Source organism: Taudactylus pleione, unplaced genomic scaffold (genome assembly GCF_031769625.1).
Source record: "Taudactylus pleione unplaced genomic scaffold, aTauple2 ptg000044l, whole genome shotgun sequence".
Classification (NCBI taxonomy): Eukaryota; Metazoa; Chordata; class Amphibia; order Anura; family Myobatrachidae; genus Taudactylus; species Taudactylus pleione.
In genome coordinates this window covers 4,224,142-4,249,703 of record NW_028284446.1, presented here as the reverse complement: position 1 = coordinate 4,249,703, position 25,562 = coordinate 4,224,142, and the positions used below count along the sequence as shown (strand labels likewise).

The window sequence follows — 25,562 nt, the reverse complement described above, 5'->3', positions numbered from 1 at the left end:
ATTGTCATCCTGATAAAAACATTTGTTGTTTTCTGTAGAAGTGCATGGGCCTCCCTACCAAGTGTTCCTGTCTAAACATTAGTGGCCATTTGGAACTCGTGTGCAATGGTATGCATTTCGCTTGTGTGGGGGTGCCCAATCACTTTTGTCTTCATAGTGTACAAAAGAGTATCACTACAATAACCAATCCACAAATCACTGGTGTGTAATTTTCTTTCATCAGGAATGAGGGGTCCGAGTTTTACATATACCTTTCTGCTTTTCAGGTGAAAATTTCAGTTTTTTACAGATTGTCAGTAAACTTGTGGACTGTTTTCAGCCCTGAAGAGAGTTGGTGTAAAATGAAAAACAGTACATCTTGTGGAACATGAACTTATATAATTACATATGGACATAAATCCATCAGCTTTTCCAATCAGAAACAGCTTGCTGTGGTGTCCCCCAAAACAGCCAGATAGACTAGTCATTAGACATACCATACAGACGGCACTCACAGACCTGCCAAAGCAATGAAGAAAGAAAACACTCCTTGCCCTAAGGCAATGGCAACGTATCAGTTTATGAACATACTGTCGTCATGGTTACAATTCGTACAAAAGAATCTATGCCTAGCCCGCCTCTATGTGATGATAGCACTGATCCGTCTGTGCAGGAGCCACCTCAAAAAATTCATTCGAGACCTCTCTCCGCCCAGCTAGAGATGATGAGGCACAGCAGCTGGGGACAGTGCAGAGTACACACACATACAAGTCAAGTACATAGTCCTACTGCAATAAACATCGGTGACGTCACCGGCCTGACAACAGGGAGGCGCCCTAACGTGACGTAACTTCCGTCAGGACCGGCCGAGGTGTCCGCGCCAGCTGAACGCCGGGATGGTGAATAACTGGAGCCCCGAATACGGCGTTGATGGGGAGACCGAGAGCCCTCCTCGGTGAGCAATGAGGGCTGGTCTTGTGTAGGTCAGGGAGAGGGATGTCAGCCAGGGGGTGACAGGGGGTGTGCGCTGTCATCGTGTGTGTCAGGCGTAGGGGGGCGTATTAGACGGACTGCTGTTGTGCCAGGGGTATGTCGCTACCAGTGACCCTGTCCTGTGGTCACAACCTTGTATACAGCGAATACACTTACCCCGGTCTCGTATATATACTATATAGCTCCTACATATTTGTTATGTAGCCTGAAAATGCTAATGTTTCCCGCAATAACGCCTGGGACGTGTAATTGCGTTGCCAGCTGGAGATCTCACATCTATCAGACCTCACTGTGTATAGTATGCAGTTGTGTACATGTGTATATACAGCTAGTACGTCATAGGATTTATGTGCTGCTGTCATGCAGTAAGACGGGTTTGGGTTAGTGAGACTAGTGCTGGCAGATTAGTGAGGCAGGTGCTCATCTAAAGTAGCTCAGTCCAAAAATGTGTCACCCTGACACTTTCACACCATTAGCAGCGCTGCTGCATTCCCTACCCGCATAGATAGGACGCTTATATACACTTTGGGCTCTAGTAATCGGCGCTTCCATCTGAGCTTTGCCATTTTTACTGTTCCTTATTACATGATGGGAGGATTACTTGGGCCCTAGTTATACCGCAGAGCAAAAACCTGCAACTGCGACGTTTCCCTATTAATTTAGAAAATCCACATTAAGGCGATGCAGTTCTAAATGAGAGTTGATGCAGATTTTAGTTTGCAGCCACTTAGGCCCGAATTCAATTAGCGGTGATAAGTCTGAATCCGCAGAAAAGTATCGCGGGCGATGTCATTTCGCCAGGCGGAAACTTTTCGCCCTATTCAATTGCAAAGGCTTTCCGCGAACGCGGAAAGTCGATGCAATGTAATAGGCGGAAAAGATTCGCCTATGAAAGCAGGTGGAAAAAAAGTGCAGAATTGGGGTTTAGGGGTGCACACTTTGGAAAACCGCTGGAGAACGGTCTGCCATATACCAGGCTTTAATTCATATTCTATGTTTTGATACCAGTTTTGTAATTTCGAATAGTTATTTGAATGGATTTGTGGGTACACAGTTTCTGTATGTGGGTAATTGAATAGCAGACGTTGCCTAGTCTTCTGTTTCGGTTGGGTAAAGAAGCTGTAATAAGTTTTTTTTTTTTATTTTTTTTTTTATTCTGGAACACATGGTCAACTAGAGCAATGCTGAAGGTGCATACACACACACAGATTTTTTGAACGATTATCGTTAACGATGTCGTTCAATCGTTGAAAAAATCGTTCACTTTCTGAGTGAAAACGATGAACGATTATCGTTCATGTGCGTTCACGTATGTAGTTCAGTCAGACTGGCCAACTCAACGATTTACATTAAGTTAATATGCAAAAATCATTTGTAGTTCAAAAAAATCGTTCATTACACTTTAAAAAAATCTGACAGAAAATCATTGGTAACAAAATTGTTGTGTGTGTATGCAGCTTTAGTAATTCAATTGGTCCATTACTTCATTGTATCTGCATTGTAGTGTTCCTTTTATCTACATTATGTAGACAAAAGTGATTGGAAAGCAAGCAAAATGCATACCATTGCACACGAGTTCCAAATGGCCACTAATGAGGCAGTTTCGACAAGAACACTTTGTAGGGAGGCCCATGCACTTGAAGTTCTATGGCAACAACAAATGTTTTTATAAGGATGACAATGCCACCTGTCATGTTTCCAGGACAACGCTGGACTGGTATACAGAATATTCGATAATCCGGATGGACTGGCCAGCTCAGAGTCCAGATCTCAACCCTTTTGACAACCTCTGGGACAAATTAAATCGACGTGTGTGTGTGTGTTCTAGGCCGACTCGGCCTTCTTCAGTGTCACTTTATTTGAGGCGGAATGGCAAGACATACCGCCTGCTGTTGTCCAGGAACTTGTGGATCATTTGCAAAGAAGGGTGTCTGCAATAATCACTGCAGTGTGGACCTACAAAGTACTGTAGTCAATAAAATCTTGTTGATCTATTTGCTGTCAGTGTCCAAGCACTTTTGTCTACATAGCATATGTTAAAAGGCTGTTTTGTTAGCTTTCATGCTAACCACATCAGTTGATTGATTAGAAATATCTGTAATTACATACAATTTTGAACCAATTGGTGCAAACCTGGTGGATGCATATGTGTCCCTTGTATTACCTTTAGTGCTTAGAGCAGTGTTGGCTAACCTTGACACTCCAGCTGTTGTGGAACTATATATCCCAGCATGCCCTGCCACAGTTTTAGCATGCCCTAATAGCAAAACTGTAGCAGTGCATGCTGGGTTATGTAGTTCCATAACAGCTGGAGTGTCAAGGTTAGCCAACACTGGCTTAGAGGATACTTTATTAATATTTGACATTTCCACAGCAAGATGGCAGCTGTCACTATCAGTCACGCTTTAACCATTTTCCTTAGTTGTATAAATGTCACAATTTGCTGTGCCATACCGTGCGCTGTTTTTTTTAAACAACATGGTAAATGCTGTGGCTGAGCACTCCCCTGCTTGCATTGATTGATCTCTGCTTTTACAATCCGTGGTCCATAATTTGGGCCATGCACCATCCTCATAGTCCTGCATCCACTTTTGGGGTCAATCCAATTAGGAGCGAGTTTGTTTCATGAAACTGATATATCACATGAATGCGCGGAACTGATAAATTCAAGATACAACTTGCTGTAGTCACAGGCTGTGCTACTTTTCCACAAAATGTAACTTGGAAGAAGTGCATGAAAATGAGGGGGAAAGCACCCTGGACCCCAAAGAAAGTGACAACCCAAATAGCAGGACCATATAGGAGGCTGTTGGTGGCCATAAGGAAATTATTGGAGTTTTTTAAAAGGTGTCAAATGCATGAATTTTGCACTTTTTATTCAGTGTTTATATACAAGCTTGTATAACTTGCATCTGCAAGTTCAAAACCCCTCTCCCTGCAATACAACACTTCCACATACTCCTCCTATATCAATTAACCCATTATTGAGCTTTTTAGAGAAATTCACCTGAAAACCGACATGTCTTTATTGGCCAGATTATGCTATTTAAATCCATCCAAGTGCTTGATTATTCATCAAGGGGGTGTACCAGAGGTTCTGCACTGTGGGCCTGATTCAGAGTAGTATGCAAACTTGATGGTTTGCATACTACTCTGTTAGAATATCGGTGCATGTGCAGGATCTGTACTTCTATTGCTAGAGAGTACTTCTAAAGCTGCAGTCTGATTGACAGGCAGCGGCCATTTGGTGACGGGGAGTGGGTGGGGTGTCCTCCATATCGGAAAACGAGGGAGTGTTGTCCTAATCTTCTGGGAGTGCCACGGCCAAGGTCTGCTTCTCCTGATGCAGACTTCTTGGCCTCGGCTACAGAGTTACCAGGAGTAATCCAAGTAACAGGGTTCTCGCAAAAGATCCAATGCTGCTTCTTAGAAATGAATTTGTTCTTATAGCAACTGCATTGCTTGTGTAAATAGTTTCCTATTTAATTATCCAGACCACTGTGGGTAATTTGGTAACTTCAGTGTTACAAACTGAACTTGATACAATAATAAAATCAACCTGTGCATGCATTTCCTGGTTGGCAGTGAAAATTAGCCAATTGAGATCAAATGTCAAATCAAAGTGCAACATATGACCAGGATCACCAGCTTCATTTATTTATACTTATCACTTTTTCTGTTTAAAATACTGCTTGTCTTAGCTTCATTTAGGTAATTGTTAATTAGACAGTGTTTGGTGTGTGTGAATATGTTTATTACCTTGGTTGAAGTGCATTTAGAATATTTTCCAACAGCAGCTTATCTACAAAATGCATCCTCTTACATGTATATGGTGAGAGTTAGTTTCAGGCTCCTCTAACCAGCTGGAGAATTCAAGTACTTTTTTTTTTTTTTTTTTAGAAAGGAGAAAGCTTTGTACCTGCCACAGCAGTTTGTTACACAGCATATATTACAAAAAACAAACCATGGTTGGAAACATGAGTCGTCATATATGAAGCCGCCAGAGAGAGTTTATATAGCATGAGAGCAGTGGTAGTGTATGCTGGCATATTGGAGAAGTGGAGATGAGTATGTATTTAGAGAAAATATAGAAAATCACACTTTTTCCTGCATTGTGATAGTTCTGGGACTTGTGTATACAAAGTAATTTGATTTCAGTTTGCTCTCATAGGAAATCAATTTTTGCTTTGTTCTTTTTCAGTTAGCACTCCAGAATGAAGGAACAGTGGTCGATAGCTGTACACTTGAGACCACGCCTTGCACTTCTATATAACAGGTTTCACTTATACTAGGAAAAGTACATAATGTAATGTCAGAAATCCTATAAGCCACATTCGCCACTTTGATTTTATTGCAATAGACCACTTCACCATGTGCCTCTAAAACAGTTTCCAAGCAAATCTACTAAATGTTCTTCTTCCCAGAGAAGCTATTGTGCAAATACATTTCTTTGCATTTTCAATTTGTGATAATTGTGGGCCATCTTCTTGATCTCTCTGTATAACAGGTCATAAAAAATCCCCTTAGTTCTGTATGGGGATGACGATTTGGGGCTTTTTAGCATTAGCTAAGGATCTTCTGATCCCTCCCCTGCGTCTTTTGATGAAAATGATGTATGCATGCATATACAGTAACAAATTCCTTTAAGTATAATGATTGCTATCACTATACTTTGTCTCTTTGCCGGGACAGCATGTTATTGGATGCTCTGTCTGCCAAACAAAGTTTTCATAAATTGCCCCAAAATAACCTCTTGAATTAAAATGAATAAATATATCCCCTGGTGAGTACATTTCAGTATCTCTACCCTCCAATTTTTGTGTTTGAAAACTCTAAAAAAAAATGTTTTATTACTTCCAAAAAATATGGGTTAAAGACCTCTATTATTGCATAGAATTGTGGAAAATTGTAGATTTGTAGTAGTAATTTACTACTGATGTAGGGACTGTGGCTTCCACTCACAGCCCTAAATACGCTGGAAGATAAGTAAGCACTCTGTATGAAAATTAGCTTGCAGTGCAATGAAACTATAGTCTTTTTTTTGGTTAGAAATGCTTTGTGAACAAAGTGTACTGTGCTAAATGTCGGACTCTTTGGAACATGGTCAACATTGGTATATTGCAAATGACTAGTTATTTAAAGTGTGTATTTGGGAAAGAAATACTAAACGTGATCACTTACAGTTCGAATAATACTAATAGACCCAAGAACAGCACAGTACAATCTTGCCAATAGTATAAAATCTTAAATGATCCCAACACACCCTACATCAAAGGCGCATCTGTGTCATTGACGTAATCCCCCAGTAGGACAAGCTTTTTCTTCTATTAATTGTACTTTGGGGTATGACGTGATAATTCCTTCCCCACAGAGATTATTTATGACAAATACTTTTAAAATACTTTCTTAGTCTATTAAACACCCTTTTAGGCTGATAGGACAAAAAAATGATGTAAGTGAAAGGACCAATGCTTGCGCAGTTTGACAATGTATCGCTTTGTGTCAATTTTGATGTCTACAGAGTTTGAGATCTACAGGAACACACTTTAAGTATACAGTATGGTACATTGTTCAGCATGAAGGCTTTTAAATGCACTGATGACTGTGCCTTTAACAGCCTGTTAATGTGAGGAAAGCTGTTTTGTTTGAATACAATTTTTTTTTTAAACCTTGTTCAAGCTCCCTGTTCTGTTAGCATTTACTGTATCAAAAGCATTATGATGGTGGTAATTACACATGTAATTCGTATGTTGAGTATTTCTCATTCATTTTTTTTTTTTTTGAAGATTGAGTGTTTATCCTTATATAGGTTATCTCATTGTAATGCCAATTAATAGTGTTTAGGCCAGTGATTTTCAATCTTTTTGAAAACTGGGCACATCGACCAAAGTTGGAAAATTGCCAAGGCACACCATTTGTCCCACATGGCGAAAAACGCACACATTGGTCTCCACGGGGAAAAAAAACCGCATACATTGGCCTCCACATAAAATAAAACACATTGGCCCCCATTGAAAAAAAAACAATCACACTATCCCCCACGGAAGTTAAAATAATACACATGGTCCCCACATAAAAACACAATTACACTGCCCCCTCCCCCCCCAGAAACCAAAATAAAACACATTGGCCCACAAATGAAAAAATATAACACTATCCCCCTCAGAAAGCAAAATAATATACATTTCCCCCACATAAAACACAATTACACTGGCCCCCACAGACAGCAATATTGACTCCCTATCTGAAGCTCCTTGTCCTTTGTTGGCATCTAGATGCCCTTTTACTGGGCAGATCTTGACATCTCTCAGCCGCGTTTGGTACAAGCTTGCCGCAGCCTGTCACATTCACTGCTCATCAGCAGTGAGCAGTACTGGGCGGGCTGGACAGCGATGTGACGTGCGTATGATGTCACACCGCCGCATCTCCATTGGTACGACCCGGGCAGCAGTTGAGTCACGCAGAAGAGCTCAGCGCTGCCCGGACACAAAGTTAAAAGTTAAGCTGCAGGGGGCATCTTCGGGCGGCACACTTAGGAACCGCTCGCAGCACACTAGTTGAAAATCACTGGTTTAGGCAATTTTTATTAATGGTTGTGGCTGTGCTATTACATCTTAGCACCTTGGTTTTCTGCGATTACATTAAACTAAGTGGAAAAAAAATAAGCGTAAGAATGGCATTATTGTTTTTTAATTATGTAAGCGACAAGGCTTTCACAGTAAGAGGACTCTCTGGCGCTAGAAGGATACAAACTAAAAACGTGTCTGACACAGAACTGTAACCCCATGCATTCCCTTACTTATCCGTCTAGGGAGTGAGTGTATGGCGGCTATGTATTATTATTCTTCACATCCAAGGACAGGGGCTCTCATAGGAGTCAGTACATGTGATGTGTAAACGTAAAGCGAGTGCAAATGTGGCTATTTTACTTCTGGGTTTGGGACTCTGCTGCACTACTGCACATGCGTCAGACTTCGCATGTGCGAGCAGACCATTGTGTAAATGTTCCAAAGTATACTGTAGCCCATAGGCTACAATGGCTAACACAGATGGCATTAGCCAGGGCCCGACAAATCCCGGGGGCCAGGTCGCCATGGCTACCAGATTTTGCTGCCTGGCTACTAGATTTTTCAGTGAGGGAGGAAGCAGATCCTCAACAGCTCCGGCGGAGGTTCCTGCCTATAGTATTGTGGTGGTCATATCATGCACAGGAGTGCATGTGCTGAATGTCGCCTGCGGTGACTGCTGTGCCTCTGTCTGTCCCGGCCTGCACGGATGACTCCTCCATCCTGGCCTGCTCTGATCCCTGCTGTCTGTCCCAGTCTACGCTGATCCTACTGTACGTCCTGGTTGTCTACTGTCTCCTATCTCCGGCTGCATAGAGCTCTCCGGTAGTAGGGTCTATGGTGTGACCACAAGGGGAAGAGGGTTTTGTTGTACTTTCTGGTACCATTTATGTGAAATGTCCGTTATTACTGGGGGGTGGAGCAGTGGAGCTGGACAGAGCAGTGAGGGGGCCTCCATTTTACTGTATTCACTGTACCAATTTGTGGACTAGTGTAGTGTGTATAACAGTTGCATAACACACAGAGCTGTACTCCTCACTCACTCCTGTAATTTTTTTGGGGGGACGGTGGTCTGGCTCCTACACTTTCATCCTGGCTCCTAGATTTTCAAAAAATTTGTCAAGCCCTGGCATTAGCTACCAGGGCTAAGTTTCAGAAGTAAATTAGGCATGGCTTTCTCACTGTGAGTTTTGTGCACAGACAAGTCATATTACATGTAGGATTATGGAGGCATTAAACATGCATTTAAGGGGCAACTCTAAAGCATAAATTATGATAGGACCCAGAAATGGTCTGGTGGGACCCCAAAAGTGAGGGGTCCCTGGAACACACATTTTTTTTTCGCTCTGCGCGATCACTGGACTACATAAAGCCATTAAGTATTAAGTTCCACTTAATACTGCAGTATACATAGATTTAAAAATACATTGGCCCTCATTCAGAGGCGGTCGCAAGAAGCGATCACTCTCTCTGAATGAGGACGGCCACTTTTTTTTTTTTTTTTTAGTGCGGCCTCCTGGTCGCTAGCTAAGCTGTGGGTTGCCACCTACAGCTTGGCGACCGACTAGGGTGATGGTCGTGATGGTCAAGACCATTGGAGCTTGCGACGAGACCCTAAAGTTTGGTCTCAGCAACCTCAAGCCCCAGGGAGCTTCCTGCTCTGATTGTTCAGGAAGCTCCACATAGACTCCCCACATAGACACATAGACTCCCCCCTGACATCCCTACTGATGTCAGTGCACCCGCCCACAAAACGGCAAGCGTTCCATCAGGAACGCCTCCTTTTGTGTAGCCACCCCCCCGCCCCGCCTACAAAGCGGGCCGAGCTGTCGATCAACAGCCGGCCCTATTGTAGTGAGCTCCGGAGTGAGCGTGCAGCGCTTGCGTCTGGGTCTGACCCGAGGTCCTCTGTCTTTATTAACTACCATGTATTATGGCTACACGTTACAATCTTATCAATTGTTAACGAATTTGCTTTGACTATCCCATACAATACAATTATATGTCCATTTTGATTAAGTTGGGTACACACTACACGATCTCTTTTAACGATTTAGCCGATTCCGACACATCGGACGACATTGTTAAAAAATGCGTAGTGTATATGCACTACATATTGTAGTGCGCGGTCCCGTGGTGTCGTCACTCTCATCACCTGACCTTATGTGCAGCATGTAAGATCAGATAATGCGGCACGCAAACCCATGCAGCGCTATGCGCGGGGGGCGGCATTTCGGGCGGTCAGGCACCGGATCGCTAAGTTTGTACGGACAGCCCAATATGTCGGCAGCCAGGCTGTGTTGCATCGCTGGGTACACTCATCCTTTACTGTGTACATTGCTTGAACCCGATTGTTTTAATTGAAAACACTTAAAATAAAAAAATATTCTTATACCACTTTCAGACTTAAAATCCTGGCTTAACCCACTTTGGACCCGGGACACAGAGCACGGATTGAAGCCAGGGTACCCCTTTCACGCAAAGGGGGGACCCAGGTTACACCTGTCCCGGGGTCTTGCAGTGACCTGGGTCTTTCGGTGTTCAGTGGGTTCTTGAAGATTTCATCTTCAAGCACCACTGTCCCTGGCCTATCGGTTTGTTTTGGGCATGACCTGTGTTTATCAAGACCCGGTTCACACTGGAGCCGGGTCGTAGACCCGGGTTGCAAGTCCCGGGAAAAACCCTGCTAGCGAGCAGGGTCGCGGACACAGAGCTGTCAACCCGGGTTGCACCTTTCAGACTTACGCCATACCTGGGTTGATGCGCGTTCGTCCGCAAAAACCCGGGTTTTAGGCTCAATTCTGAAAGGGGTATTAGTAATATCTGGAAATACAAACATAATAACACTACAAAATAACGATGCAAAACTCTTAATTTTAAAGTGAGTGAATCTAATTTGAGTGTGTGCTATAATTTCCGATAATACCAATATCTCCTACTACTGCCCTACACAAGTGCCGAAATGGTCTTTGCTCTGTGACCGTAACCTTTCTAATGTGTTTTTGAAGCAATAACACAATTTTTGACTTATGATTGAATAAAATCTGATTGCAAAAAACAGGTAATGGACATTAGGATGGAAACGCCAATATAAAGGAGCATATTTATCAAAAGAAATATGTGGGATATCCCCCGAAAACAGACTTTTTGTGGGATAGCCACAAATTTCAAACATTCTCAATATATATCGAATGTGGTCCTATATTTCTAAGTTAAAAGCAACCCCCATATGTTTCTGTGGGGGATGCTAAATTGCAAGATTTAGCAAGTCATTTTCTGGAGCTTGGCCCTGGTTGCTACTGCCACCTCCAGATGGCATTAGCCCATAGTAGGCTACTTCAGTGGGGGTTTTTTTCTGATCCCTTCTGCCGGCTCATACTGACACATGCTCGACATTGGTCCATTAGGCTGGCTGAACTCCTGTCTCGGCAATAGAAATATGATCAATTAGAATGTACATGATTTCTCATCTTTACCCCATTAAAAATGTGCATTGTGTATAATAAGCCTCAAGTCACTTAATAGGGTATTGGGTCATGCTCGGTGGTGGCAGAGCAGCAGATCCTTTTTGTTTACAGGAGCCACATTTCCAGAACTGGAGCAGGCGGGCGGCGAGTGCAGCCATATCCCTCCCCTCCCGCCCGTGGCTGCTGTTATCTCCGCCCGACACTGGCCTGGCCTGAGATCCCGGGCACGGACCCGCCACTCTTCATTGTGATGCTGCAGTGCCTTCGTGTGCAGTGAGTGGCTGCTGGAGGAGTAATCATATCTACCCCCACTCCCCTCCACCCCTACAGAACATCATGTGTGTATGCACTAGGCTGGTGAAATGTTTACTCTATGTGCCGGACCTAGAAAGGGGCACTTCTGTGCGCGGCAAAAAAGGGGGTCTGGCCACGAGAAGGCGGGGTATGACCCTATGTTATGGGGAAAACTGGTAACCACGCACATTGTGCTGCAGTTACTGTTTCTCCCTATGTAATTAATGTGTTCCTGTATCTTTAAGATGGTTTGCCGATGTGCTAGTAAATGTATGCATGGTCAGTGGTACTGACCATTCCGACAGTTGCAGTTGTCATTGCATGACCACAGCACTATCCCTGGCTGCCTGAATAAGTGCTTACAATAATCAATAGTTGTTGTTTTTTGTTTTGTTTTTTTTAAACGGCCTGGGGACGGCTGGGAATTTCTGATCAGCGCATGTGCAGGTTCACTGCAAGCGCTAGTAAGAAGCCGAAAGAGAGGGGGAGTGATTCCCCAGAGAGGTAAATTGTCACACTCCCTCTTCGGCAAACCTGGTGATAGGGGTAGGGTATGATATCCCGGCTGTCGGGATGCCGCTGTTCAGAATACCAACAGCGGCATTCGACGGCCAGAATACCGACACCCAATGGAACGGGAGATTAGTTTTTTTTTTTTTTTTTTCCCCTTACCCTAAACCTCCCACCCCAGTGCTTAAAACTAACCCCTCCCCCCCCTTCCTAGTGCCTAAACCTAACCATCTCCTCCCTGCACCCTAATCCTCCCTCCAATGCCTGAACCTAACCCCAATACCTAACGCAACCCTCCCCGTGCAGCCCGATACTTGCCATTTGGGATTCTGACGGTCGGGATACTGGTGCAGGGATCCTGACCTGTCGGGATTTCGTTGCCGGTATTTAGACTGTTGGCATCCCGCACGCTGGGATGCTGACTACATCCCGGTGATAGTGCATGGGGCTGGTGTCTGGACCTGTTTCACTGCGATAATGGGCAAAGCAGGTCCAGACATTTACTGCTTGTTAGCCACCCGGTAATACATCTCCCCCATGATGAAGTGTGTGTCGTCTAGCTATATCGCCTTCCTCCACTGCTTGGCAGTCCGTTGCTTGTGCTCATTGCACTAGAGAACTTGTCCATTCCAACCATACTGATATACTACCCTGTGAAAATCTCAGTGGTCTGTTTTCAATTAAACTTATTGCTTGCTCTGCACATTTCAGTTTACAGGCAGTTGATCTGTGGTTATTCTCCAGCTTTGCCTTGAACTTAAGATGAATGCACAGATATCAGATCTAGGAGTATTTGCTTTTACCCCCTGTTGCCGTTTCCATGCTGACATCACCATTGCTTGTGAAATATTATTAAATTGAGCTGCCTAGGTCATTTAAGCTCCTGATAAACATTCCCCAACATTTATCCTTGCCTGGTGTGCTCTATTTTCCCAGGTTTTATTTTTTGTCCACTACCTGTATGTTTATGTGACTATATAAAAATCATTCAGTTTTGCAATCTTAGGGGGTTTTCTGTGCGCCTATTCTTATTGTGCGCCTGACAGAGCAATTCTTTTGTTGCTCCGATCATGCCAAATTACCGTGTGTGCCAACATTTCTGCACGCACCCTGCTGAGGTGACATGCAGAAATATGCGAGAGTTTGAGTGCCCAAACGCCACTTTTTGCATTGTGCCCATTAGTTTAGACATGTTAAGCAGCTTTGCGTGCCAAATGCGATAATTAATGGGCATCCAATAGAATTGACTATCCATCGGGCGCTAATTATCGCTACCCCCAAAAAGCAATTGAATTGCCTCGTTAGGCTCTCCAGACTGATTCTATGGGGCTGATTCAGTTCACAGTAATGCATGACTGCATACATCACTTGCCATTGTAGTAGAGCAGCATCACACCTTTTTACTTTTGAATCCTTGTTCGAGGCAAAATAAATGCTGATGCGGTCGCGTTGGTCTGCTGGTCCCGCGGAACATTGCTCATATTGAATCGGCCTGTAAGTGAGGGCACTTTTCTTTATATACTTCAGAATTGTAATAGTGGAGCTGCTTTTCTATGATTACTTATTTTAGTGTAATATATAAACAGGCAAATTAAATTGTCTGTTTGGACCATACAGTGCTAGTCATAAGGCTGTTTATTCCTGGGTTAAAGTCAATATTTAAGGATGTGAGAATGGATTTTACATAAAATGAGTCAGTGAGCAGCTTCTGAGTGATTTTCTATTCTTATGGTGCATACACACGGTCAGATTTTTCCTTCAGATCTGAACGATAACGATTTAAAAATCGTTCAGTCTGAAGGAAAATCTGACATATCTGACATGCCTGAACGATGGACGATGAACGATGCGCGTTCCCGTTTGTCAGATAACGATATCTGACACTTGATGTGTTTGCAGTCAGACTTGGACGATTCCATTCATTTTAATGCAGTCAAAAATCGTTCAAAACTTTGGTAAAATTGTTCAAATCGTTCAATTGTTCATCTGACAAATCTGACCGTATGTATGCTCCATTACCCACAATTGTTTTTGCATTAATGGGAAGATAATTACTCTCTTCTATGCTTATTTCCTGACTTACTGTAGTTCCACTTTTAAAGGGATTCTCTGTGTTACCTGAAGCCAAGAGCCAGCTAAATCTGTCCATAGATCTGCGGGATTGGGATTGGATAGGTTTTAAGTTTTATTTATATAGCACCAGCATATTCCACTGTGCTTTACAATTGGGATGAATTGTTCCGAATTTTTATTGCATCTTTCCTCCCAAAAGTGCCAATTTTGTGGTAAATGCCTCAATTTGGGGACTTTAATGGAACTAGTTTTACAGGAATTTTCTAGAGAGTAGGTGAGGCTTGTATGCATTGTTGTGGTTTGGTGGACTTCCTTTGTCCCAATTTTGTTTGAAGATTTTAATTTAAATTTTTTTTTTTTTTTTGAGAATTGATTATTCTTAAAATAGATATCCCTTTTTTTTAACCGTCCTACTTTATTTTCTGTGTTCATAGTAGGATAAAAAAATTGGTAAAGAAGTTATTTGCTTTGTAGCTTCAGAATACGTGACCAGATGGCTTTTGCCTGAGAGAGTGCACGTGACACTAAGGGGGGAATTCAGTTGTTTTTTTGGGTGTCTTAAGTAATGGGCGTCAGTCAGAGCAATTCAGTGGTATTTCTGATAGACGTCCATTAGCCATGGCAGACACACTTTTTTCTCGCAGTCTCCTGAGGTGCGAGAAAAAATGAGTGTGAAGTCCCTAGTTTGGGCGCCCAAACCAGGAGTTTAGTTGCTTTGCGCTGCAAATTCCAGTGCTTCTGGTAAATACTAATTGGCATCTATCGGAGTAACAATTGAATTGCTTTGATAGACGCCCATTAGTTAAGACTCTCCCAAAAAAAATTTAATTTCCCCCTAAGGGCCTTATTCAGAGTTGGGAATAGAGTAAGAAAGAGCAAGTAACTGTTGCTTTTGGTAAAACCAGTATTCACTCTTGGTCCGACGCCGGGCATTGACAAAGGAAAAGAGGGCATGTTTTTAAGATTCGTCCCCTTTTTGCCACTCTTGGGGGCTGCCCCCAAGCGCTGCCGTCAGTGGGTGGGGACAGCACCCGCAGGCTGTTTCAGCGGGGCACCATCCCGGAGGGCAGGGTGCTTTTTGCCCTTTAGAAATAGGGCATGGCATGGGGCCCCGCAAAAGCAGCCTAGAGGGAACGCTATAAAACCATGCTGCACTGCAGGTGATATTTAGATTTGGGAGGGAGGTGTCCAAACTGACATCTAATTGCCGTGTAAAAATAAAGCTGTCCAGCATTTGTGGGCTACATGCAAAAGCAGCAAGTATTTACCAAACATGCAAAAAAAATGTATGTATTTGCACCCCTTGCATTTCAACATGGCTTGTGCAGGTCCAGAGTTGCTTGCTCTATCTTACTCTTTTTTTCCCAAATATAAATCGAGCCCTAAATTCAGAATTTGCCATGTATGTTTAATATTGTTCCTTGTTCATTAGATCGCGGGAGGGCAAGGTGCTGGCAGGGAGAGAGTGCGCGCCCCCAATTCGTCACACTTGGGGATGTGCCCAGCACTTACGGAGGTGCTGGGTTTCCTCCAAGTTCTCCCCTCACGGTGAATAGATGCCGTATGCATTTGCACGGCATCTATTCATCTGGCGAAGATCTGTCACCGCAGCTTTTGCCACCCGCAGGACACTGTGGCCCGCAGGTGGGGAAGGCACAGGACAGTCTGTTTTAGTGGGGTGCCACTAAAAGAGCAGGGCGTATTTTGCCCCTTTTAAAATCTGGCTTGGTTTGGCTGTTAAAACAGCCTAGCGGGAACAATAATACGTCAGAATAATTCTGGTATGTGCACCCTTTCACACAGTAGAGGGCTTGTTCAATAAGACTATGGTAATAGCACTTGGGATCTGTATGTAGTAGCATTCCTGGGGAGATGAATATACTGCCTGATGCAGATGAGGGGCTGAAGCACTATGCTATGTAAACACATGATTCCCATATAATGTCTACTCTTGTAGAACAGAACTCTGCCCTCCTTTTGGAGACATTTTTTGAAAAACTGCATGTATGATTTTGTATTGGCAGTAACGATACTGGATTAGAACCTCTATATACCCCTACCTATACCTTCTAATAATCCTACCTATAAACCTCTAAGGATGACGCTAATTTGCGTACTCAGTCATACATGAAATAGAGACTCCAGACTTAGAGCATGTGGTTCCAAAGCACAAAGTATTATTCAAGTAAAAGTACAGTCAGTTACACGCTATTGATCCAGACACAATTCGGCGCAAAGGAATTATACAGACCCAAGTACAGTATACATACGCAGCGCTTCCGGACCAGATGTTAGGCATGAGCAAGAAACCCCTCGTCTATCAGCATTCAGCACGAAGACTAAAAACCCAGCGTTTGAGCACACATATTTATACCCCCCAGGAATAGACAAAACAATAGAGACGTTTGTTGCTGATGTCATTGGTTCCCAAGGGGGATACATCTGTTACAGAGCGTTTAACAGGCTGATTCAAAAACATTATGCCTCTGAGGAAACGGCCCTGTTGATTGGCTGAGAAACGCATCAGATGTTCCCTACCAGGAAGTGCAACATGGAGACAGGAGACGCTGGGCATCCATTGAATACGAGTACACGTTGACTCACAGTGTTAGCTCAGTGGAAAGCGGACAAGCGGACCTCTGGACTAGTGAGACAGAAGACGTCGTCTGCGTCATCACGCTTCGACCAGCTGACTCTGAGGGACCGCGAGCGAGGACGGCTGGACACCCGCAGTGTAGCCATGCCTATCTAGGCGGCCATGGCTCCCACAATAGCCCTGCTGGTGAACGGATCATTTGTGAGCGGCTGTTTCTGACTCTGGCGCCGTCCGGAATTTCCAACATCACCCTTCCAGGGACAGCAGCAAGGTACCCCAATTGAGAGATTTCATTGGTGAAGTACTATATATTAGCTGACCGGGACGCCGGTATCAGCTGATTTAAGACATCTTTTGCCTCAATAGTATAATTGTTTTAAGCACCTGTGAGTCTGTGGATTGATCCTATGCATCAATAGAGGTGTCTTAATACTATATTCTGAGACTATTCTGAGGTCACCATTTTCCGCTGTCTGCTACTCTGAACTGCTATATGTTACTAATATCTTATCCATACTAACCCACTGCCGGGGTCTGCTATCATATTCACTGATTACTAACACTTGTGCCAATTATGGAAATTTGCCCATGATTTTAACCTGTCTCATTTTGCGACCTTAACAATTTTCCACTGGAAGCATGCTATACATTTCCATTTCTATATCAACAATTTTTTAATTGTATTGCTGCTTGGTCCTATTTAATATTTATCTGTGTGCACACTAGATTCTTTATTGTAGACTCCATTGAGCACAATGTCTATCCTGTAGGAGATTTTGTTGTTGTTGCCTTCAAATCATTGTATTTATTAATCGAATTTATGTATTTGTTTTAACTATTTCTATTAAACATATAATTGTATTATTGCCGCAGCGCTTTCCCTTTTTCTTTGTTTATGATTCAAATAGACCCAACCTAGCCTCTAACAACTGGGGGTATCTGGATTCCCGCCACATGCAACATCCTAACAGTTGGTCATATTATGTACATTTTGTTGCTTGAAGTCTCTGCGGTCCATAAGTTGAGAATGCATGATGCGATCTCCATAGCGATAATACCGGGATTCTGTTGAAAGAGTACGCATCAGTACAAAATCAAACACAGCTTACTTAGCATGTATAAAACCTTAATTACCAAATAATCTTTATTTCACAGCATTTATACTAAGTGAACAAACTTAAATCTTATACCTTAAAGCTTATGGAACCTTGTATGTGAATATGTAATGTGTGAGTATACGGGGTTTGATATAAAGACGCTAGTTAACTGGGGACAGATGCGTGCGCATTTAGCTACTAAGCAGCGTTTTCATATAGGATCTTATGCATTCGCTAATATGCGACTAGTTAACAGCGCAATTGTGCGTATTAATGTGTATATGAGAAATGATGAAAGATGCAATCGCATGTTGCTTATAGTAATATCGCCATATGTACTTGTGAGTTTATCTAAAATGGCGCTTGGGCGGCCATTCGCAAAATGGTGTCTTGCGATCTCATTTCCAAGATGGCATCTTGCGGCCAGTCACAAGATGACGTTGCCGCTATTCAATTTTAAACTGATCTTGTCTCAGCCAATTATCCAGCTTTGACATCAGCAATGGAAGCCTTTTATTTAATATTTTTATATTTAATGCGCATTTTATTTTACTTAATATAAGTAACACCAGTAAAACTTCCATAATGTTTCTTAATGCATCGTAGTCTGACTATATGTTGACTAATGTTGAGAATGTGGCCAAATGCTAGAGCAGGATTTCGATTGTGGATTTCTGCTTTGTTTTTCAATGGAACATAGGTTTGTCACTTATATGCATACTCTTCAAGAGCATCTTGTAGTACAGTATGTATGCTAAATAGCCAACATTATGTATATATACTCCCTGATCTGGAGAAGCCTATACTTCACACAGCCCTGTCATAAGGAGCCATTATAAGTGCTTATGAGATGATAGCATTTACTGTATCAAAGTTCTTCATATTTGAAGCTGTTTTTATGACCTAGACAGAGGATTCCGGGCATCTGTAATGTCCCCCTATTATCACCATTGTTATGATTTTATGAATGTGAAAATAGTGTATTTTACCTATGTGTTGTAATCTGTTGCCTCATAAAGTGTCATCTTTATGGGGCTGGTTGTAAAGGGCCGTGTACTCATTACCCCAATTTTTTTAGAAGTAAAAAGTCAAATACTTGAACAAGCCATCATTTGTGTATAATTTTCAGTATTGGAGATAGATTGGTCCTAGCTCATTCTCCATGTCCTTCTTTTTATCAGGTTAATTGAGGATTGCCTCTCCCCTTTGCCAAGCTCTCTATCTAAGAAGACCTCTTCCAGTAAACGCAAGCAGTACTATATAAATCGTGCTATCCGCAATTCGGACCTCACTCCAAGAGCCAAAGGACGCAAGAGTCTACGTCGGCTGGAAAACAGTGAGAAAAGAAGTTGGGAGGGGTTACTCCCAGAGCAGATCACTTCTGTGGAGTCTCCTACCTCTAGCCGCTGCCTGGCAATGATGGCAGGATAATATAACCTAAATAATGGTTTTTAACCTGCAGTCGAGTGTCTAAGTCTAAGCAGAAGAGGTAGCATTAATTTGAAAATAAGCAGTCACTTTATTGAAGAGGACCAAATTCTCGTACTTTCGTCAATAAAAACTGAATCTTAAAGATGTATGCTGTGTACAAATTGCACCAAGAAATATATTCTCAGTCTGTTACTACTAGAGAAGCGAGGCATACTGTACATGTTAAGAGAATTCTTATTTCCCCATTCAGTTTGCATCCTGCAGGAGCTTCTCCAGTCTGCCTCATAGGAGCAGTCATGTGATTTTACGTTCTGCTTTTTTTTCCCCTGTTGTAGATCGCTATCTGATGAGTTTGCTGGAGAGGGATGAGTGTGTGTCTGAGGAGGGTGAGGCCTATCTATGTGCTTCTCCCAGCATTTTTACCGAAGCCTGTAATAATGAGACATACATTGAGGTAAGATATTGGGGGCACGTGGCATTTTTTGTGCGAAGAGGATTGTTTCTCTATGGTATGTTAGCTATTTGTGTATTTCTTAATCTCTAATAATGGTCTAAAGTGTGCAATCAGCTTGGCTCTCTGTGGCCTACATATTCCATAGTAAAGTACCATTCATAGGCAAACGCAGAGGGGGGGGGTCTCCGGTTGCCTAGAAACCCCCCTCCCTAGCCCACACCATGATGACCACAATAGAAATAGCATATAATACTAAAGGTGCATGTTTTTAAGATCTCCCCAGTGTCACAAATGAAATAATCAGCACAACCTATTGATCTTTTCAAATGTGTGAGCCAGTAATAAATACACTTGTGCACCAACTAGGAGATATGGAAAACATACACTGTTAGGGGTGCACTGATATAGACCAACTAGAGGGTCAATTATTAATACTGTATAATAATACATTTAATGCATAAGGAGACCAATCTGCACATATATGTCCAGGGCAGTGCTAGGTTCTTCTGCTGCTCCCCCAGACTCCCGGACTTGCTCCCATGCTCTGGAATGGTGCCCACATCTAAAATAAAAACCTTCAGCTCAGGCAGGATGACCCTACTGATGCATATAATAGCTTACTGTGATCGCTGGTCCTGTATATGTCAAAATTATTACATACACTATACTTTGTATAATGTATATTATAGCTGGTTAAGTGCTAATTATGCCTTCTTGATGGACTGTCCACACTTGCTCTAAAATCAGGCATTTTGAAACCCCCCTCTAGAAATCCTTTGTTTGCCACTGCCATTCCATACCAAAACTATTAGTTTCACCAACTCCACATTTTGTTACTTGCATTAAAGGAAGATGTTATTTAATTAGAAAAATAGTTCCTCTATCATATTTTGAATAGTTGCTACTGCTAATTCATGCCAGCTAAATGATCACAAGCGCATGTGTAGGTAATAATGAAACAACCTTAGTATATGTCATAGTTTTTATTTCCTTTTAATTAGGATGATATTTACAACATATCTAAATGTCCAGTATCCATTTTTTACAGTAGTGTACTTTGAGCCTATGAAATGCTAACCAGGAAGTTTAGAAAGTACTGAGTGACACCTTCATGAGCCACTGAAAAATTATTCTAAAAATATGGAAATGTAAAACATATTTTTTTAAATACTATTTATTGAACAGATCACATAATACATAGACCAAAACAGATAGAAATTCAAAGTACAAAGTGAATACACACCGCAAATGCCAGGCCATATCTAACAATAGCTCCGGATTGAACCAACTGTAGGTATAACAGAGTGAGGAAAGACACTAGCTTATAACGGCGTGGCAAACCCTTAAAAAAGAGGGGGGGGGGGGGAAAGAAAACCAGTTAGAGAGACCGAACCAATGGGGTAAAACCTCTAACTGGGAGCTACAGAAAAAGAATTGATACAGACAGTTTTGAGAGTCCAAGCAAGGATTCCAGATGATTTGGGCGAGTTGTTTTTATTGTTGGATTTTCATAATAAAGTGACACTTTTTTACCATAATCATAGTCAGATCAAAAGAAATACAAGAGTAAGATATACAAATATCCCGTACAGTACAAAAGGAATATATTGGAAACTGGATCAATATCCCATATCTATATAAATTCCTTGCATCCATGAAAAATATAAATCTAGTATTTCCATAAAACCATGAGTTGGGAATGGCAATGAATAAGGAGAGGGGAATAGAAACCGGAAATGGGGGGGGGGGGAGTCAAAATCCTCTTTTCAAATATAATACATTTGAACAGAATGAAAATAATCAATATATTCTCAAAAATCCAAATCTATTTAGGTGTAATTCTAATCAAAATTATTTCAAGGTGATTCCAATAAATTTTAATGGAGAAACCAGTCGGTGGACTCAATTATTAGCGAGCGGGTCTGAATGAGCTCCTTAGTCCACATAAAGCGCTATGTTGTGTTCTGAGGAACCAGTTCTCACTCCAGAAATATCTGCATTGCAGCGGATCCTCGCAACCAAGGGCTCCATTACGAAGTCAAAAATTAAGGGTGAAAGTGGACAACCCTCTCTGGTACTGTTGGCAATTCTGAAGCTAGAGGAGATGACATTGACAGAGACCCTTGCTGCTAAGGAGTGATATAGTGCCAAGATCACATCGTAGAATTTACCAGAGAAGCTCATCTTTTGGAGTACTTTAAATGCAAAGTCCCATGAAATGCGGTCAAATGCTTTCTCAGCGTCCAGTGCTAAAATGAGCAAGTGGATTTTCGGTCTATGAATAGAATAGATTAGATCAGTGGTTCCCAAACACTTTTGAATCATGGTGCCCTAGAGTATCAGCATGGTTTTCACGGCACCCCAAAGTTTAAGATTATTGAGAAAGTCAGAAAAAATGAAGTAAAGTGTAGTAAATTGTGCTGACCTGTCATCCTTCGGTTTAATTATGTGGTGGTGGAAGGGTTTGTACTTCTGTTTGCCCACATCTTTACATTACATTGACCATAAATAATTTGATTTGGTGCTGGACCACCAACTTGAGGCACCCCTGCAAGTGTCCCGAGGCACCCCAGGGTGCCACGGCGCACAGTTTGGGAACCACTGGATTAGATCGATAGACCTTCTAATGTTGTCTGATGCTTGCCGACTAAGTTTGAATCCTCCTGTTCAGGGTGAACTAACTGGGGGAGAAGAGGGCTAGGCAAGTAGCTAAGATTTTAGTGTGGATTTTAACAATAAGATTGGCCTTTAGTTAAGTCTCTGTCAGGCTTAGGAATTACCATATCAGTCTGGGTAGAGGCAGGAGCGAAGGAAGCACCCTCCAAGATATCGTTACATAAAGAGGTAAGGTGTGGTGCTAATTCCTTCTTAAATAGTTTATAGTATTGGACTGTAAACCCGCCAGGGCCTAGGGCAGCGGAGGATTTATTTAATAGCAGCAATTGTCTCCTCAACCTAGATGGTCTCGTTTAATGCAGATAATTGGGACTCCAAGATACATGGTAGGGGGTTAGTGGACAGGTTAGAACGTACTTCTTGTATTTCTTGTATAACATTGTTTATTAGATTGCAAAGATGCACAAAAAATAACACTAGTAAACAATTTGAAACTTTTTTTTGACAATATAGACGAAATAAGGTGTTCACTAAATCCTACATGCTGCACATGAATTTGGCAGTAAAAAGTTCGTAATACATTGTTATTATGTTCTTGTTTTTCTTCCTTTTTTTTTTTTTCTTTCCAAAAATGTCAATCTTACCAATATAAGTTAACTAAATTGCTTAAAGCAGGGATAATACTGGAAAAGCAGTCCCATACATATACATATGTATCCACATATGTCTATCCTTCATGCGCTACACAATGCGAGTTCCGTGTGACTTGGTAGCACTGAGTGAGTGTTTATTCATGCAGCTTTTTCACCACAAATGCGTCTTATTCGCAAAGCAATGTGAATAAGACGCATAAGTAACTTATGCTGATTAAAATATGTGGCATGTCTATATTCTATGTGCGTCTGTCTGCATGCGAATGTTACGTTAGTGTCAGCAGATGTGACACTAACGTATCATGCAGATCTAACCGCAGTCACATCAGACTGATTCTTATTGGTTGAGGCTGACCTTCACTCGGCCGTTGCTATTTCAACAGCCGTTATTCTTGCCGTCAGCAACTCCATGATGCATTTGAGATAGCCTGCCCACAGAGCATGCTACTGGACAGTGTCTCTGTATCGCTCGAATGTGCGTCTTAGTCGCAATGCAATGGTCCCAAACCCATTCACGAAACTGCAATGATTAATTTGATATGCAACACTTGTGTATCTGTGTGCGACTGAGTCTGAATCTCTATATGAAGCAGACTGGAATTTGGCGTGAAAGAAAAACGTGGCCACTGTATTGTAGCCCTTCATATGCAGATTCGGACTCAGTCGGACATAGATGTACAAGTATAACATATCGGATTAATAACTGCAGTCTCATGAAGTGGCTTCGTCACATCGCGACTATACACGCATTTGAGCAAAAAAAATGCAACTCTGCTGTGTTTTGCTCAATTATCCCATAAGCACAAAAAACAACAATACTTAGTAAGACCTCTGTGCAGTCCAAATAAACAAAACAATCCTTTTTCAAACGGCACAGAATTGCCAGCAAAATATATTATAGTTAATAGCCTTTAACAAGATTGACATGGCAATGTAAGTTTCTTCCATAGCTACCAAATGAGACAATGGTTCCAACGGTTTGGAGTTCCCATTATGTAATAACTTGGCTTTTAAACTCTGTTTAGAAGAATTGATGAATAATCTCCATTCTTCAGGGTTATGCTTAAACCCTAGTTCATTCATCAGTCCATTTACATCTTTGCAGCTGCATTCAGCAGCATGGCCCCCGCTGACTATATTGCCCGTGATGTCGCACGGGAGCACGCATCGTCATCGACATATCAGGTACACACTGGTTGATGTGGACGATATGTCGTTCCGTCCAACGAATCGGACGACATATCGTCCAGTGTGTACCCTGCTTTAGTGACTGGTTCTTGCCAGACTATTGAAACGGCAAAAGCCATACTATTCTTGGTCCCCTTCATCCATTTAATCAGACTTGGATGGCATGTTATACAGCACATATGTGTTGCCCAACCGTTATCTTGATCACCCACACGACAGCTGAAATAGACATAACAAGCTTGCATTAGCTTCTGCATGATTGACCAACATTGTGACTTCACTGTAAATTGTCCACAAATATAGCTTAAACTATTTGGCGCATTAATTTATGAGATGCCTTTACTCCGTTTTAAAATATTTCACAAAACAAACCCCACACTTAAACTAGACAAACTGCCGCAGCAGATTATGAACCAAAACTTTTTGCTTACAGGTGTGTCCACATACAGTACCTCTTACTACTTTTCTTGTTAAACAGTCCATCTAGTCGCACATGCTGTGGCATGACTCTGTGTAGCACCAAAAATCTTTTCGTGCGACCTTTTACCTTCAAATGCGTCTTTTTTGCAAAGCGATGTGAATAGAATGCACAAACCGCAATACTTATTGTTTGCAATCTGTATCCCTCCACATGTAAACCGGAAAGATAGTATCCATCTTTTTTTAATAAATTGAACATTGAAAGGCACATAGTTGGGTTCATGAAGGCAACATACATTTCTAAGCACTGTTTTATTTTAAAGATCTTTTTGCTTGTACCTTAAAAAAAAAAAAAAAGAGATGTGATGGAAAATGTTTAGTGTCATATTCTGGTAAAGCCCATAAGTTAACAGAAAATTACAGTTTTCATCGATGTTGCAGAAATCTTGTTGACCCGTGTAATTAGTAACAGTACAGCATCGAATAGTAAAATATCAAAGATGATAGGGAACAGAAGTTTTAATTAAAGCAAGTGTATCTTGAGACATGATCAAAGAAGAGTACCCAATTAATTTGTCACAAAATAAACTAACTTTTGCTAAGCTAAGAGATACCGGTAAAACCAAATAGTACATGTATAAATATTGAACCGTTTTTCATGAGATGTCAGATATTAATGGCATAGACTTCTAAGGTGCAGTAGTGCTCCTTGGCATCAGGCAGTGGAGTAAACAGGGACTTGGAAGGTAGACAAAATTCGATAGAGAAGTTAATGGTAGTGGGGACCCAGCTAGTGAGAGCCTGAAAAGGATAAAACTGAGGCAAGTGTATGACTATGGCTCAGAGTTTAGTAGTAGTGAGGGTGTACTATACTGATTGAGTGGTATAGATAGGAGAAGGTAAGCTCTAGTAGAAAGGTGGGGTTTTCAGAGTATTTAAATAACTAATATTTGTAGGTGGTGGTCAGAAGCAGATCTAAAGCCATGTATCCACTAGCCGATAAAATGAATGATAACCATATCGTTATCATTCAATCGTTCATTATATTGGCCAGTGGATATGCCGTCAACGACCAGCGATGCGCGCTCCCACTGGTCGTTGACGATGTCACTCATCACCCATACTTGCAGGGCAACCTGACAATATTGTCAGGTTCTGCAAGTACGGGGATCAGGGAGGGTGATGTCACTGAACGAAATATCCCTCAGTGTGGGTGCTCAATATC

At 42.0% G+C, this 25,562-nt stretch overlaps 1 protein-coding gene across 2 annotated transcripts in view; it reads left to right on the top strand.

Moving 5' to 3' along the window:
- The first annotated feature begins 780 nt into the window (after positions 1–780).
- Positions 781–25,562, top strand: part of R3HDM4 (R3H domain containing 4) — a 54,283-nt gene continuing 29,501 nt past the window's right edge. The window contains exons 1-3 of one of the 2 annotated variants that reach the window (XM_088460344.1): positions 781–934; positions 18,757–18,911; positions 19,342–19,460. In XM_088460344.1, coding sequence (XP_088316470.1) covers positions 876–934; positions 18,757–18,911; positions 19,342–19,460 — 333 coding nt within the window. In that variant the 5' untranslated portion in view covers positions 781–875. The remainder of the gene's footprint in view (positions 935–18,756; positions 18,912–19,341; positions 19,461–25,562) is intronic. The other variant, XM_088460345.1, reaches the window with a different exon arrangement.